Source organism: Tubulanus polymorphus, chromosome 7 (assembly GCF_964204645.1).
Source record: "Tubulanus polymorphus chromosome 7, tnTubPoly1.2, whole genome shotgun sequence".
NCBI classification, from domain to species: domain Eukaryota; kingdom Metazoa; phylum Nemertea; class Palaeonemertea; order Tubulaniformes; family Tubulanidae; genus Tubulanus; species Tubulanus polymorphus.
The window spans coordinates 4111208-4129231 of record NC_134031.1 but is presented as its reverse complement, the minus strand read 5'-3'; the positions used below and the strand labels follow the sequence as shown (position 1 = coordinate 4129231).

At 38.1% G+C, this 18024-nt stretch overlaps 1 protein-coding gene across 1 annotated transcript; it reads left to right on the top strand.

The window, feature by feature from the left end:
- The first annotated feature begins 314 nt into the window (after positions 1-314).
- LOC141909310 (tyrosine-protein phosphatase non-receptor type 11-like) lies at positions 315-17792 on the top strand. The gene is made up of 15 exons (XM_074799717.1): positions 315-396; positions 4132-4266; positions 5758-5952; positions 6565-6727; positions 7041-7268; positions 7875-7971; positions 8159-8238; positions 8970-9116; positions 9216-9368; positions 9596-9750; positions 9892-9959; positions 11052-11203; positions 11696-11871; positions 13873-14016; positions 15311-17792. Exons 1-15 carry the CDS (start codon positions 383-385, stop codon positions 15318-15320), a joined length of 1917 nt encoding a protein of 638 aa, XP_074655818.1. The 5' UTR covers positions 315-382; the 3' UTR covers positions 15321-17792.
- The last annotated feature ends 232 nt before the right edge of the window (positions 17793-18024 follow it).

Below are 18024 nucleotides of genomic sequence, written 5' to 3'. Positions count from 1 at the left end.
AAATTGAGATTCATTCATTTGGTTTGCCAAAAGTTTGCGACAAGCTCAAATTCATAATGGAGAGCAAGACGGGCTATATAGAGATTAAATGGGAGAGAAAAACTAACAATAAATTTACAATTTTTTTAAGCACAAATTATAAGAGAAAGAAAAGTAGCTTTCTGTGTGGGCTATTTAAGCCTAAAAAACTGAAAACTAAAGTACATTGCCTACTGTGGCAATCGAGGATAGTAACCTGTCCGGTTCTTTTATAAAGTCCATATCCGAATTTTCAATATACCGGCGGATAATGTTAAGTCCGGATCCTGGCTCCTGTCGTCTATAATAATGTCGCTTCATTTATTTCTTCCAGTTCGATTAGTAGTTAGGTTTAAGTAGTGAAATGAGTAGTCGCCGGTGAGTATCGCGCCGATTTAATCATTGAACTAATTGATATTCGTAACTGGTTCCACTGACCCGGTGTCAATTTATTTAAACATCGATCTGAATAAGTCGAATCTTCGGGCCTAAAATAAATAAAAGTAGTCTGAGCGAGCTATGTTAGGTTTCGCTGTGCTCTGTTTACATGTAATTCACCCAGTCCTAGAAGTGGTTGTATCCGTGCAATGTTGCTCTACGATCCTTGTTTACACCAAGACAGTTCATTAACAAAATTTCGTGGCTCCAGCGCCGCAACCAGACTGACAGTCGGCTTTTTATGCCATGTTCGTTTCGTTCGTCTTCTTTCTCCTATTCCGGTAACCTCTTCAATCGGAATACCTGTAGTATCCAATCGGCTCAGCATATTGGTTACTGCAAATTTAGACCAATAGGTGACAACTTATTGATACCAAAAGCCTAATAGTACGGTCATTTTTGCAGTGGTAATAGACATTATTGGTATTTCACAATAAATTGGCAGGTATCGATTGTCGGGTTGGACCCATTAGCAGAATGGCCAATGACTGGGGGGAAAACCCGGAAAACTCAAGGAATCGGAAAAATCTAGAAAATATTGCGGAAAACCTTGAGTAATTTGACAAATTTTGCAAAAAAACCTGGAAACTCAGGGAATTTGGATATGCTATTGACGAAGCCTTTCCTTATCAACTTAATTCGTGGAAAATGAATAAATTAACTTTTTAAACCAATAAATTTCTCCAATCACCTGCCAATTCACTCAGGAGAATTAAGTGATATAGGCCTAACACGGAAAATCAGGGAATTTGTAAAATTGGCGGAAAGTGGCTACACTGACGTGAACAATAGGAAATCATCTGGTGATTTCATATGGCTCTTAAACTTACAGAGTGGCCACTTACCTGGAAGTCAGGGAATTCTCTTTCTGAAAAAAAAAAAAAACAGGGATTAGTCGTGGAATTTTGTAAAAATAGGAAACCTTAAAATTAGGGAAATACGTTGAGATAGCTAGATCATGCGTATAATCAGTTTCTATCTATGTCTTACGTATTTGACTGTGTTCATTGGTTGGATTCTTAGCAGATCAAGTCTGGGAAAACAACGCGCATGTCAGGGAAGGGGCAAGTCGAATAAAAGTGGCCATCCTGTTATACATGGTCTATGATTTGTCACTATGAACTAATCCCATTGAACATGAAAGGCATGATAAAATGTATTTAAACAAGGATTGTTAGTACACATCACTTAGTGCGATATTTACTCAATAAATATTGGTCACATTTACATCAGTATTAATCTCGTTAAGGTCGTTGAATCATTTGATTTCTAATGTATCTTGAGGGCAAGTTTTGTCGCAAGTTTGGTACGGTAAATGAAATATTTCAAAGAAAGCACTAAATAATCTTTTTTAAGCGGCTATGAATAATTTACATCGTCAGTCGATTTTCACAATCTTCATTTTGTCCAGAAACTTTTTTTGTTTTTCATTTACAAATGAATGGAAATCAACTGGGAGTTTTGGAGTCTGGGAATTTTATTATCTTAAAAAGAGTCAGGGAATAGTCAGTGAATTTTGTAACGAAAAAGCTAATAATCAGGGAAAAGTCAGGGAAAGATAGCTAGATTGATGTTGAGATTGCTAAACCGTGCATAAAATCAAACAGTTTCCGTCTATGTCTTACATATTTGACTGTGTCAGATTCTTAGCAGATCAAGTCAGGGAAAACAACGCGCATGTCAGGGGGAAAGTCGCTGCAGTTAAAAAGCAAGTCAAATAAAAGTGGCCACCCTGATTAAGATGGTCCAAACTTTGATGCCTTCAGTCAAGCTCAGGTCGACTTAGATCTGATCAGATCGATAGGAGGCGAGTCAGCAATTTTTTAGCAAACCATTTCGACATCAGTTTACGACCGCGACTGGTCTATCACAGACTGATCTTAAGCCAAATCATGAGCATAGAACAAGTTCAATTTTCTATGACCAATCTTAACGTTGTAGCCAATCAGCGATGAGTATTGCGTTACATGATTTTTAGACTCAGCGACGATCTAGTCGACGTGAGTTCTCTAAAGATCGCGTGGCAAATGCGGTGATGCGCGTACTAGCTGACGCTATTGTTAGGACCATCTGATCGGGTCGTTAGTCGACCTGAGCCTGGCTTTGAAGCCAGTTTCATTATTCTGATTATTCTGTTTATGTTATGACGCAAATCAACAAACATGATTTTATAGCCTATCAAAAGTATATCATACCGGAACATATGTAGCCTATATGTATATTTTTGACGGTCGGTTGTATCTAATCAACAGTGATGTGGGTTGTTTAGTGTAGGCCTATGTATTTATGAAATGATTCGATCTTTTTCCTCTCTCTCCTCTTTCCTCCTCTCTCTTACCTCTCTCTCCTCTTTCCTCCTCTCTCTTTCCTCTCTCTCCTCTCCTCTACTCTCCTTTTTCCTCTGTCCTCACCTCTCTTCTCTCCCTGTCCTCTTTCATCTCCTCTTTCCTTTCTCCTCTCCTATTTCCTCTCTCCTCTTTCCCCTCTCTCCTCTTTCCTCTCTCCTCTCCTCTCTTTCCTCTCCTCTCTTTCCTCTCTCCTCTCCTCTTTCCTCTCTCCTCTCCTATTTCCTCTCTCCTTTCCTCTCTCCTCTCTTTCCTCTCCTCTCTATTTGCATCATGTAATAATAACGCACAATTCCCACACACTGATGATTCATTTCATAACGTTTAATTTTTTATAATATACTGAAACTGCCAGCATCATGTGAATCATAGAGCACCACCGAGCACAGCAGTAGTCTATATTTTACTGTGCAGTCAGTATATCGCGTATTTTTCGCTTGGAATTCTTTTCAATGCTACTTTTTCAAGTTTTCAATTTCGTGTCGGTTCAAGCGTTTAGGCCGGTGGAAAAAATTCGGTTTCTGAAATAAACCTTAAAATCTAAATTTCATCGGACTATTCTTATTTCCATCAGTGATTACCGCTTTTTTCATTTCGTCGAGCCTGCTCGTTATAAATCCGAGCCCTAGGATATTTCGCATGATTTTTAGTCATGCATTGATCGCGCATCATTGTCAGTTTCCTAAAAAGAGAAAACAAATTCCAGGTGCTTCCTCGTCTGTTTCGATACAATTTGATACTTCCCTTTTTCGGTGAACAAAATTCAATTCAACAAAGGATTGATGCAGGTGTCTCTTCATTTGAAAGCACTACTTTAGTTCGACAAACATTCCACAAACGAAAGCATGTCGAGGGGGTTAATATTCGCGAATGGCTCGAATCTTTTTTGCCCTCTGTGACTCGAAAAATCAATCGATGAAATCGACAATAGAAAAAATCCCGAATACGGGGCGAACAATCGCGGTAAAAAAGAAGTCGTTCATTCGGACTCGATTATAATTGACGAAACGAATTCCGGTTATGTAAAAAAAAAAGAAAAGGTTTTCAGGTTGGGTATTTCTGTCGACGATGTATTCAAATTGTGTATTCATGCGGGAGCTATATTATATCAATACGTAGCGGTGTATACACGGCTATATAGAGCAAGTTTTTCAGACTTATTTTATTCATATATATATATATATATATCGACTAGTGAACCTTGTCTTCGGATGTTACTCGCTTAACTTCTTTCAGTAAAAATGTAAGATAATCTCCGGTAATCTCAGGAAATGTTATTTACCTTTTTGTTTTATCTTCTATCTGTTTTTTTTTATTTTTTGGTTTTCAGGATCGCGAGTCGGATATTTCATCCGAATATCTCCGGGGTCGATGCCGAGATGTTGTTGTCGGATCGCGGATTCGATGGTAGTTTTCTGTTCCGTCGGAGTCGCAGTAACCCGGGCGATTTTACGCTTTCAGTCAGGTACGGTTACGCCACCTACTAAAGGATAAAGGATAGAAATTTGCCTACGAAACCCCCCAAATTACCGGTTTACTGATATAAACCGTAGGGCGCATCTACCGTAATTGGGATATAAAAGTGATGCAAAGGCTTCCTTGAAATATGAAATGTTTTAAAACGCCTTATATTCCGGATTGACGGATCAGTAGGGACCGTAAGAAACATTTCTGATTTTTTTCGATGTACAAAATGATCTAGTTCACATGGTAAAACTTATATCTAATTTCGTGATTTGTGAAATATATATATATATATATATATATATATATATATATATATATATATATATATATATATCCATGTTTCGCGCTCGAAAGCTACCCTCTCGCGTTAATCTAGCGTGTAAAATGTGGGATGGGTATGTTTGAGTTTTTGATCGTGTGGTTGTTTAATCCGATTTGATTTCTCAAGTAATTCTTGAGTAAACACTTTCTGTGAAACGCGTACGTTCACGGTATGTTACGCAGGATTATTTTAATAGCGTATTCTACGTATATACCTGTAGTTATCGTATGCATGCGTGTAGATTGAATTTGCGCGCACGCATCGCTGATTGAATTGCTCGATCATGAGTTCTATTCCCTTATTAGAAATGGAAAGTACACCGAGCAGAAATAGAAAGGGCGGCCGCTTCCTGGAAATCATGTCGGGAATTTTGAACAAAAAAGCTAAAATTCAGGGAAAAGTTGGGGAAATTGTCGAAATCGCTTGATCGCGCGTAAAATCAATCAGTTTCTTAGCAGACCATGACTGGGAATACAAAGTCAGGGAAGAAACAGGTCAAACAAAAGTGATAGATTGTCCAAAAAATCACAATTCAGCGTGCCATGATAATTGATCTATATTTTTTAGCGGATGCAATTAGGTAAACAGAGCTGCCAATTGTTCCGGATTTTCAGTATTTGTTATCAGTTTATGTCGGCAAAAACTGATTTGATTTGTTTGATGCATACAAAAATATGAAAAATGTTAATGAAGGTCTTTTTGTTGATTATTGATTAATTTGAACATTTTCTTTCATGTTTCAATGAAAATGAAATTTTACTGAAAAAATTCAATTTGTTACTGATAGCACTTCTTAGAAGTTGGCAGCCGTGGGTAGCCATCTTCAGAAATAGACTGTCTGATCTGATATCAATAAGTTCCATCATTTATAAGGCCTATTTCGATTTGCTGATTTTGTAATTTACTTGTAGCATGAAATCATAAGAATATGAATATCAAATGTAATGATTCATGTAGCGGAGTCCCCGAAGGCCCAGTGTGTCCCCCTCGGAAGGAAAATTTCAAAGAAATATATCCGAAAATACCAGTAATTTCTAAATACCAGTTCCCTCGAGTTCAGTCCATAATCATTATGACCGTTAAAGATATTTTTAACTTGTATTAACAATGTTTTTCCTACGTATTTGTTATGGAAATATATTTTTCATATTTGTTTCTCTCTAATAGACGTAAAGGACAAGTGACTCATATAAAAATACAGAATACCGGCGATTATTACGACTTGTACGGCGGTGAAAAATTTGCCACTTTGACCGATCTGATGCAGCATCACATGGAGAATCTCGGACAGTTGCGAGAAAAGAATGGCGAAATCATCGAATTGAAGTATCCGCTCAGTTCCGCTGACCCGACCACTGAAAGGTATTAAAACAGAAAGAACTCGTTCAGTTGATGTTCGTTTGTTTTGATTGATATTTAATTGATAATAATATTAGTGCATGGGGGCATATTGTATGCCGTACAATAAGCCGCGATCACCCGAGCCAAATTTAAACAAGAGTTAAATTATTGCGTTTGAATTGCTACTGGCCCAGGAAGTGATTCACTTGGCTCTGTTTAAGCATTGTTTAATATTGAGAGTGGTTTGCGTGTGAATGTACTCTATTATTAGGCACGGGCCAAATTTGACTTGGTCCCGATCTGGGCCAATTTTTCCAGGCCCAATCGTGTGATCGTGGCTATAGTCGGGGGCCAAGTTCACAAAAGTTTGCTTAGTCTAGCTAAATACTAGAAACCAAGGGGCTTGAAATATTACATCTACTGTAGACTTAGCGATCAGATTTTTTGGGACTGTAAAAATGTGTCTGACTTGGTTGATATCCGAGTTGGATATTACGTATTTCATATGGTGTCACAAAAAATGTTTCAAAAAACGTCTGATTTGTACGGTTATCCGGGTTGATCGGATCCAACTTAGGCGGAGTCTAACCCTTAATTTATTGGGGGGCTGATATTGTGTGTTGATATTTCTAGATGGTTTCACGGTCATTTGTCGGGGAAACAAGCCGAGAAGTATTTAATGGATAAAGGAAAGAATGGTAGTTATTTAGTGCGAGAGAGTATGAGTGCTCCCGGTGACTATGTACTATCCGTCAGAGTCGATGATAAAGTCACACATATCATGATCAGATGTCAGGTAAGTCCTTGTTAAAACGAAAAAGCGCTCCTCGTATGTTCAGTACAATTCTCTATAGATATAGTTAACTAGAAGTCTTTATTTTGATGTAACTCAGGCAGGCGTGATGGCTTCTGAACTGGAAAACCTGGAAAACTCAGGCAATCGCAAAAAATCTTGAATAAATTTGGGAAAACTCGGGGAATTAGACAAATTTAGCAAAAAAACAACCTAAAAAACTCAGGGATATTGGATATGTTATCGGGTAGACGGAATTTTGTGTCAATAGTAGAATAACGCAAATGAAAGTTTACACACAACTCTGTAATTTCAGGATGGTAAATATGATATCGGCGGTGGGCCGCAATTCGACACGCTGTCGGACCTCGTTGATCATTATAAAAAGAATCCGATGGTCGAGAAATCGGGAATCGTCGTTCATTTAAAAATGCCGTTCAACGCGACGCGTATCAGCGCGTCCGGTATCGAATCGCGCGTTCGCGAGTTGCAGAAAGAAAACTCGAACGGCGTTCAGAAAGCCGGTTTCTGGGAAGAGTTTGAGGTACAGTTACATAGATAGTATCGGCTAAGATCGTAGATAGTATGACTAAGATCGTAGATAGTATGGCTAAGGTTGTAGATAGTATGGCTAAGGTTGTAGATAGTATGGCTAAGGTTGTAGATAGTATGGCTAAGGTTGTAGATAGTATGGCTAAGGTTGTAGATAGTATGGCTAAGGTTGTAGATAGTATTGCTGAAATCGTATATAGTATGGCTAAGATCAGAGATAGTATGGTTAAGATCATAGATAATATGGCTAAGATCATAGATAATGTGGCTAAGATCATAGGTAATATGGCTAAGAGCGTATATAGTATGCCTGGCTAAGATCATGGATAGTATGGCCGAGGTCATATGCTTAGATATACATAGATAGATAGATTATTGCATTTTCAGTCTGTTGCGAATACAGTTGTTACAGCTGTGGAGCTTAAGAATTTCTATTCATTATATTTTTCTGTCTTCATCTGTCATCATACAGAAAACTCTATTAAATTCAAGAGTCTTCAATTCTGTCGGTCGTTTATCGCGTAGTCGATTCCAGGTTCTTCTTCGAAATCCATTTTGTGTTTTTTTTTTCTAAATCTTCGTTCGAAATATGTTTCAGCAACTACAACAAATGGAATGCAAACATTTGTACAGTCGGAAAGAAGGAAAACGTCCAGAGAATAAAAACAAAAATCGTTATAAAAATATACTTCCATGTAAGTGTATCTTCTTTTCGAAAGTATGTAATGAATAGATCAGATCAGGGATACAATGAATAATCTCATAGAGATGTGTATTATCCGGCTATTATCTTGACCATCCAGGCGTTTATGTTTTACGATGCAAACATTATTGTTCATCAGATAATAGTTTACAGGTTGTAGATTTATTCATTACTTACAGTTGATCACACGAGGGTTACGTTGAGGGACGGACTTGAAGATGAAATCGGAGCTGATTATATCAATGCAAATTACATCACGGTAAGTTCAAGTGCTTTTAATCTCGCTCTCTGTTTATAACGCGAATCCAGAATATATTTCAATTTCGAGACTTATTCAAGACTTGAGATTTTAAAACAATAGCAGAGTCATTTGCACAGTTGCAATTAACTAATTTGAAAAATGAGCTGGTTGTAGATTGTTAGATTTGCTATAGTACCGAAAATAGTAGACTTTTGGTAGATAGTCGAATGATCAATAAAGCCACAACAAAAACAAGATTCATCCTTGACAATATTATATTACAGCACGATCAATTACGCTGAGTCGTTTCAGCCTCAATTTACACCCTCAATATATTCTAAAATGTTTACTGTCACACACCCATTGATGTGTGTAAATATTGTATTCATATTCCAAATAGTTGTTTATTTCTGCTGTGGGCTTATACGCTCTTCTGTACATAGTTTATTTCATACCTGATGAGGCTGAAGTGACTCGGCAAAATCGATTGTGCTATAAACATACTATTTTCAAGGATGAATTTTGTTATTGTTGTTATTTTGTCGTGGCTTCACCAAAAGTATGCTTAGATTGGTCTTAAGTACAAATCCCGACTGCGCAACTGACCAGGGTTGTTGGTTCATCAGAATGGAGTGAAATCAGCCTGGTCAGGTCTTGCGTGCCTCCGTCAGCATTTCAATGATAGTTTACATAACTGTGAAAACTGAAAAAAGGTTTGTTGAAAAAACTCCTCGAAATTTCATTGCCAGTCGGATGAAGATGTGCCCGAAGCGAAGAAAATGTACATAGCAGCGCAGGGGTGTTTACAATCTACGATAACGGATTTCTGGAGAATGGTCTGGCAGGAAAATTCGCGAGTCATCGTCATGACAACAAAAGAAGTCGAACGCGGAAAGGTAAAAGATTTAAAAAATCGACGGATGAAATTTCGTCTGATAACTTTTAGAATTGGAATAACGATTGATGCGATCCTTCTTTTTATGGCTCCCGTTCAGATAAAATGTGTCAAGTATTGGCCCGACGAAACAGAGTCTCACGATATGGAAATACTTGGTGCTAAACTGGTGCTTCATGGCGTTAAAGAAGTTGATACTACGGATTACACGTTGCGTGAATTTCTGTTGACCAGGCGAGAAAATGATGGACAGGTAACCAAAAACACAAAAAACTTCCATATCTCAAAATTTCAGTATAAGTGGTTTGCTATTAGATAACACAGGTACCCCACAACTCCTCGATTCCTTAAAAACTCTGGCGAGATAGAAAATGCTTTTTAAGGTGCTGAAAGCTCCTTTAATTTGAGAAGTAGGCTATTAGAATTGTTAGTAGGTTGTACAAAATTGTTGATGAAATACGATGTATTTTTCTTTTGCAGAAAGCATCAACGCGAGCTATTTATCATTATCAGTTTAAAGTATGGCCCGATCACGGAGTGCCGGCCGATCCCGGGTGCGTGCTCAACTTCCTTCAAGATATCAACCAAAAACAGGAGAATATACCGCAGGCTGGTCCTATTATTGTTCACTGCAGGTTTGTCCGTTGTTTGTTCACGTTATTGAATCGAGTAGCTTTCGAAACGAAGTTGACCGGATGTGAAATTATTCAAAAAATACTTTGATATTCAAAGCGATGCTGATTTTATATTTTATATTTGTTCGTTGTATTACGCAGTGCTGGCATTGGTCGAACTGGCACATTCATTGTGATAGACATTATCATCAATCAGATTTGTCAACTTGGTAAGTTCCTTCTCAACTAAACATATTATTCTCGCGGTCCGATCTAGAAGGGTCCCTAAAACTCCTTGATTCCTTAAAAAATTCTTCTAAACAGAAAATCCTTTTGAAGGTAGAATTTGTACGCCTACCGAGGTGGTTGCCAAATTAAAAACAGAATTTAGTAGTGTCAATGTTGAATATTTGCATACAAAAACACCAAATTGATGGTTTAATGAGACCAGTACCAATTTAGGAGGAGTCCACTGTTATTGGGACATGAAAGTGATTCAGATGTTTCCTAAAAATACAAAATTTTTTCCTTAAGAACTCCAGGATAGACTGATCTGTAGGGACTCCGTCTAGATGGTCCTTACATAAAAATCCTTTTAAGTGATTGGCTGAAGGTAGATCCCTTCAATGCTAGAAGACAGGGCAAATAAAATTATGCTAGTTGTATATGAGTTTGTTATTTATTCTGACACGCGCAATTTCTGTAAAGATGATCTGCTATTCACATAGATAGATCGTTACATTGTGGTCTGTTGCGTAAACATTAGCTACAGCTGTGAGCTTATTGCAATCAATAAAGCAGCACTTAAAAAAGTATCTATTAATCCATTGTGACGTCTGTCTTTGACTTTTGTTATTCAAACGTGAGTTGTCGTCATCTACCGCGTCACGGACAATACACTGTCTGCAAATATATCAGTGTTAAGAATGTACCATATTATCGAAAACGAAAGAATGCAATCCAGCAAAAGTGCTAGATTTGTACGCCCTAATTACAGGTCAAAATTGTTACGTTGTCTTGTTTACATGTTAACCGATGCAATTATTCCATAAAACCATGTCGAAAATGAAGAGATCGTGTGTTAGGTATATGTTCCTTTTGAAAAATTTAGTGTGAAAAGTCCAACCAATTTTTGGGGTGAAGAAATGTGAACAAAGTGGAAAATGGAAATGAAAAAAATGTGAAAATTTCAAAATCTTGCATCTCATTCTGCATCTGAATCCCCTTATGGAAATAGGAATAGTCATTGCTTTATTTATCCGTATATGTATCATACTTAGTAGGTTCTCGATTATCATTAAATGATGCATTTCGACGGACAGGTTTGGACGTAGAGATTGATATACAGAAGACGGTACAGATGGTACGCGCTCAGCGTTCTGGAATGGTGCAAACCGAAGCTCAGTACAAGTTCGTTTATTTAGCAGTTCAACATTACATTGAAACCGTATCGAAACGAATGCAGGAAGAACAGGTAATTACGCTGAAAATCTGACCATTTTCCACCGGGAGAAGCTCTTTGAATAATCGTTAATGATGACGATCATCGATAATGAGTGTCAAGACCCTTAGTGGCAATGGTCAGGGTGGCCACTGACCTGGAAAATTCAGGGAATCAGAAATATCAGGGAAAACTTGGGGAATTTGAAAAATCATACCAAAAACCTGAAAACTCAGGGAATTCCGATAATGTTATTGAGTAATGGAAAATGAATGTACTGAAACATTTTAAACAGAAAAATTTCTCTAATTCACTGAGGGGAATTTTGTATCATATACAAAAATCAGGGGATTCGTAAATGGGCGAAAAATGGCCACCCTGATCATGGCAGAACCAGAAGAGATATCTGATATTGAGCTGACAGTGAACGCTGCGTTGACTCAATATTTAACTTTAATCCAGTGGAAATCAATCGGTGACTTGTTTCACGTGTTATGTTTAATCTTCTCGACGCTTATTCGACAGAAATACCAGAAAACCGGTCGCGATTACACGAACATCAAATATTCAAGCGAAGCTGTCGGCGGGGGCGATATACAACGTCAGTTAATGGCCGCTTCACTCGCCTCATCGACGACTAATACTCCATCCACACCTCCGCCGGCGCCACCTAGGATGCAAAAACACAAAGAACTACCGAGGTAAGTCGTTGCTACCGTGCGTAGTTACTAATTTCAGAATTACCACCAGGTGGCGAGAGTGAACCGATTGAAGCAATATATCGAAGGCTGCCACCTACCGGTTTATTGAAATTGAAGTGCCCCCGGTATCGAGAGGCCAAGCATTATTTGAATCACAGTGCCCCCTGTTGAGAAAATATTAATTCGCCTAGCAGGCCTTCATCCAGATATGAGTTGCCAATTATAGTATCCCTGGTGAAAGTCGCAACAAGGGTGGCCACTGACCTGGAAAATCCTGGATTACTCAGGGAACCGGAAAAACCAGGAGAAACGCGCGGAATTTGACAAATTTTACCGAAAACCCGGAAAACTCTGGCAATTGTGATGATGCTATAGACGCCTGTTTCTTTATCAGTACGTGATTCAAAGAAAAATGAACAAGTTGAAACATTTTAAACCTAGAGATTTCTCTGATTCTCAGAAGGGAATTTTGTGTTATCACATGGAAAAATCAGGGGAAACTCAGGTTTTTTAAACGGGTGGAAAGTGGCCACCCTGTAACAGTGCCCCCTGCTGAGAAACCCACCCGCTATCTAAATTATACTAGCGTGAATGTGGCGCCCTCTGCTGAGAATATATATTGTTTTATATTCGTGTTTTTATACATAGACGAGCCAGTGATGGCGGAGCAGCGCTTTTACGAGGTTTGCGTTTAATATGCCGATTGTCGTCGTTTTATTTCTATCTATCGTCTCGTTATTCACGCATCATTCATAGAGACATTACCTCGTCCTCGCTTGCCAGGGTAGAGTTTACCTGTAATAACTATGGAGTTAATTGATAACTTGATTGTCCTACGGAATATACGTGAACCTAACTGAATTTCGAGGTGTTTTTTATCGAAATATGGGTAACTCTTAAAGGACTAAACCACAACATAAATTTTCTTTTCTTCTGGTTAAAGTTTCTGATGATGTGTTGAAGTGTTTGGATGATTCAGGGCAAGCATTGGCATTCAGAATCTTGTGACTTCTGGGATTTTCTTACCTACATAGAACTGCCTCTTTGCTTAGGTTTCTGTATGGCCGTCAGCATTTTTAGTGGAACACTTAGATCAAATTTTCCCTTCAGATATTCTTAGTTATATTATGCTGTCTATGCAAATCTGACTATTGCTAGAGCATTAGAATTTGTATGTCGGTATATGATATATTTACTCATATGTTATTTTATAATACATTGTATACTTATTCGATTCCGATGTTGACTGAACTTTTTTGCATTTATCGAGAATTTCTTTGTAACGATCGACAATTTCATCGTAATTTTCACATCATTTTCTTGTGGGTTTAATGGTAAATTCTTCTCGTATGCTGCATTGAAAAAACTGTCCTGAACCGAAAAGTGATCTATAGTCTGGCTTTCATGCACACATTGTCATTTTGAAAACATTACTTCAGCATGCGTATTGGTGAAGCGAGCACCGTATGACTTTTTTCTATTCAGAAATTTTTATAGTAGTCAAATTTATGCTGAAAAACGTTTTATCAAACAGTAGTGTTTAGAGAATTCGACGCTGGAGTATCAGTCAAAGTACACTGTAGTGTCCTGGGCAAGACTGATCCTCATTATTTTCACTCAACCCAGGAGCAATGCCTGGCCTGAAGAAGTTTGAGTGCTAGTAGTAGCTTATTTCTCGGGAAATTATGATTGATTCTCAGAGATTACGGCCGCTAGCATGAGTTCAAGCTGTTTGGGTGACAGGGCCAGGTTTAGCACCAAAACGAATCCCGTCATTATTTACTATCTTGAAAACTGGTGTATTCAGGTGTATTTGATATGTTATGCAAGTAGTGACTCCACTAGTCATACGGATCACTCAGTGTACGCGATATTGTTTGCTTCAGTCTTGTGTTTTTCACGATAGATTATTATTATTGTTATTATTATTATTATTATTATTATTTTTATTATTATTATTATTGTCTCGTATTACGTCACGTCACGATGCTTTAATTGTAGACTTCCGAACGGAGAAAAAACGTCGTACTTCACAACACAGAATTCAGTGTTATCCCAACAACAACAGCAGCAGTACCAACAATCTCAACCACAGCTGATGTCTCCAGCGCCCCCTCCTGTAGCCCCTCGTACTGTCAATAATAGGTAAGCTTTCGATATGAAACCCGACCCAACTCACTTCCTCGTTCCAACTAATGCAGCTAATCAATCAGCAGCCTGGACCCGCCCACTCATTGGTAAGATTTTATAAACCAGTTTTCGCTGGTGGTCAGAATCTCACCTCAGGGTTCTTACCGGTTTTGGAAAGTTTTAAAGTTTTGGAAAATGGAAATTTTTTTCTCAATGCCTATGGAGAAGGTATGGAAAATCAGAAAATTGTACTTTCAATTTTAGGGCTATATCCCTAAATGTCTTATACATTTTATTACAAACTTTTATGGAAAATGAAATTGGGAAACCTGTAAGAACCCTGTCACCTTATTTTGATCAAATGTAAATGCCACTACCTCAAAACTTCATACTTCAGTGAAATGTATGTAGTTGGGTCCAGGCTGCAAATTGGTAATGTTAATTTGTTTTAGTTAGTCGCAACAACCCAACCAATTCTTCTGCTGCACAAAAACAGAATGCTAGAGAAAATTAGGGAATTTACAAATATTATAATAGCCACCACAGCTGTCAGTCATCTTAGAATTGTCACTAGCGCAATCCCGCTTTCAGTTGTGAAAGAATTTGATATGTAACTGAACCTTGGTCAGTTATTCGGGTAGGTGAAAAAAATCGTGGTTCTCGGGGAGTTTTCCGATTTAGCATGAAATCGATGTGGACGGGTTTAAAATGAAACCCCGTAGGTACGATCCCTATCGATAATGGACGAGGAATGGCGAAGACAACTCGGTAGGTAAGAAACTGGAGACATACGACGTACAATGGGGCATGCCACATTTAGTTCCCGTAGTTGAAGTCTTTTTCCAAGCATGAGATATATATCTTACCACCACACCCGTTCTCCAGCTCGTTCATGCCAATCAATTTCAGTTACCAGTGTTCCCATTATGCCAGAATTTCAAAGGGGCAGAATTCAATTAAGTGTATGACATCGTGGCTGCTGAAGTAGCGAGGCTTTCGATCCCCCAAAAAGTACCGAAAATTTAAGATTAATTTTCAGTGCAATCTTCTATTTTTCACATTAGCTCAATATATTTCAAAGCAATTATCAGCATTGATAGAATATTGACGTCCACACTATGGTAAGGGCAGAAGATATTTTGTAAGGGGTAGCTGATATTCAGAGGGGCGGATGTGTAAATGAAAGGGGTAGCCACCCCTCCAACACCTGTCGTTGATAACACTGGTTTGCTGAACGTAATATGTGGCAGTTCCCCAATTAACGTAAAAAATTGCAATGATAAATACGCGATATTATTGTTCATTTCAGATGTGAATGATAGCATTAGGATTGGTCAGAGAAAGGCCAGTTGGATATAGTTATTCTAGTCTTACAAATAAAAAAAAACATGTACAATTCTACTACGCGTTTTCTGAAGTGATAACTGCCATGATGTACGTCGTCGCGCCGCGTCGTGCGTGTAGCGTTTACCGACGACCGACCGCGCAGAGAACGATCGAAATTAACGAAGGCGCGCCGTGATCGCCGTGGAAGCTGTATGATCGCGAGAGAAATGTCCGTTATCCGGGAACGATCGTTAGATGTTATACGTAGTGATATTTCGATGAACGGAAGCTGATACCGGGATTGATGAGAGAACTTTGGGAAATGTTTTTTCGTATTCGGCTATAGGACCTACTGTTATGATAGCTTATTGTTTATAAATTGTTATGTCATTGTGCTATATAAATTGTCACCTGTCGGTTCAAAGAACGAATTATCCCGTTGCAGGAAAAAAAAACTTCATTACCGAAGATCAACTCTGAATTAGTTTGAATCATACGACTGCATTGTTTTACTCATTTTAGAATCTTGTTACGCCTGGGACCGCTTGTAGCCTTACAGTGTAGGCCAGATTGATCTGGATCATTGCCAGGGTAATGTTTGTTTTACAATCGCGTGCTCATTTTTTTTTTGAATTTGGGGTTTATTTTTGTGTAGTAGTACCGGGTGCATTCATAACTGTGGCAATAATAATGGACGATGGCATTGTTGTTATGTAGTTCTTATTAAATAGATGTTGAAACATTATCGAAATCATTATACACTACATCAATCTACCCCTATCCATTTAAAAATCGATCATATCATTCAAAAATTTGGAACGTTCATTCATGACTTAAATAGAATAATATGTGAGCTATTATTATGCGCTTGTGTGCTAACAATATATTTCCTGGATCTCGAAATGGCTGTGACGAATAGCAATTGGAACATACGCATATAGGGGTCTCCTCGGTGGAGCTGCTTTTCGTACAGCGCGAAATGAGACGGTGGCTGATTGAAATAGTTTTCCGTTCGATAACTCTAGTCTCGTAAGAAGAGGTCGGGGCCTCGATATTTGTGCTCAGAAGAGGTTTTATGGCCTGCGTGCGTTCGTATTATATATAATGTCATTACCGTACGTACTACGATATAAATTATGTCAAAATTCCGTGTATGAGAAGCGAGGTCATATGTAGTCTACTAGTCCTTTTGTAATCTGAGCCGTTTTCTTAAATATGGTTTGTATAATTTATTTCATACTTTTCTTACAACAAAGTCACGGGTTTTTCCTCCTACTGTCGGTTTCATGTATCAGTCGATTGATATATAAACCGGGTATCTGTTTATTTATTGTCGCAACGCACATTTCAGACACCAGGGGGCATGACCTGTACTGCTTAATTTTGGAGATCCATTTTATAATCGGCTGGAACAGAAAACTGGTTAGTTTACTGTTAAGTGATGCTCCATTAAATAAAATTTGACATTTTCCATAAACGGTCGATGCTATTAAGAATGCTTTATTCAATCATGAAAATCTTCGAATTTATCTATTCATGGAGGTGAAAAAGCATGGTTTTTTACCTGGTATGGTGATAATTATATAGAGAAGTTTGTCTTTCAAGTAGATTACCGATCTACTTATACCCCAGGAACCAGATTCATTGGAGCTGCAAATGACAACTCCTATACTAGCTTTGCGGAACTGAACACTGTAGTTATGCAACTGATAGTTTCAGATTAGTACTCGTTACCTAAAACTGTATACACGGAAAAAATTCAACCCAGAAAATTTTTTAAAAACATATAGATAACAAGATGTATTAGTAATGGTGTTAAATTCTAAATTTGAATGTAAATTCCAGGTGCCTGTTGCACAGTCAAGGCTTAAGATGAAGTCATGATTTAAGACCAGTCTAAGAAAAAACCTAGTGCTACAGCCAATCCCTGAGCCAATCTAACAACTTGGTCTTACCAGGGTGTAATGATCTCATTATACTCCCCTGGTCTTCCCTACGATTAAAGAACACTTTTGAACATTGAAGTGTGACTGTGCAACTGGCCTCAGCAGGGGCAGATCTAGTAAAATTGGAAGGCTGGGGTCCAGAGGAAAGAGAAAGCATTTCTCAGATAAAGCAGCCTATTCAAAGGCCTCTATTGAGGTTCCGCCCTCAGTTTTGAATACATCCAAAAGGTTGCAATTTCCGAGAGCAAAAGTATCAAGTTTACAGGTTAAAACAATCTCTGTCTTGACGAAAAGGGCCATGAATGGGAAGGCAGGAGTCCGGACCCCGACGAGAGACCACCCCCTAAATCTGCCCCCGCTCAGATGATTGGTAAAATAGCATTATTCGCTTTATTTGGATGGATGCGGTGCATACAATACATATACTACAATTAAAATATTCTATTTATAAGGACATGAATAATGTGTAAAATGTTGTCCCCAAATTTGGGTTGTATAGAAGTGTAAAATTAATATTGATAAATGATAAATAAAACAATTTGTATTTCTCAATTGTAAACTTTCTCAGTTTAGTAGTAGTAAAATAACCACACTTAAACGTGGTGAACGGATAATAAGATAAAAACCCACTATGTACACCGGACGGCGAGATCGAAACGTCGTGTATTTTATATATTTTCGATTTTTTGAATATAGGAATTCTCGATTTTAAAATTATTTTAATTTGAACATAGTGGGGCGGGACCTGGCT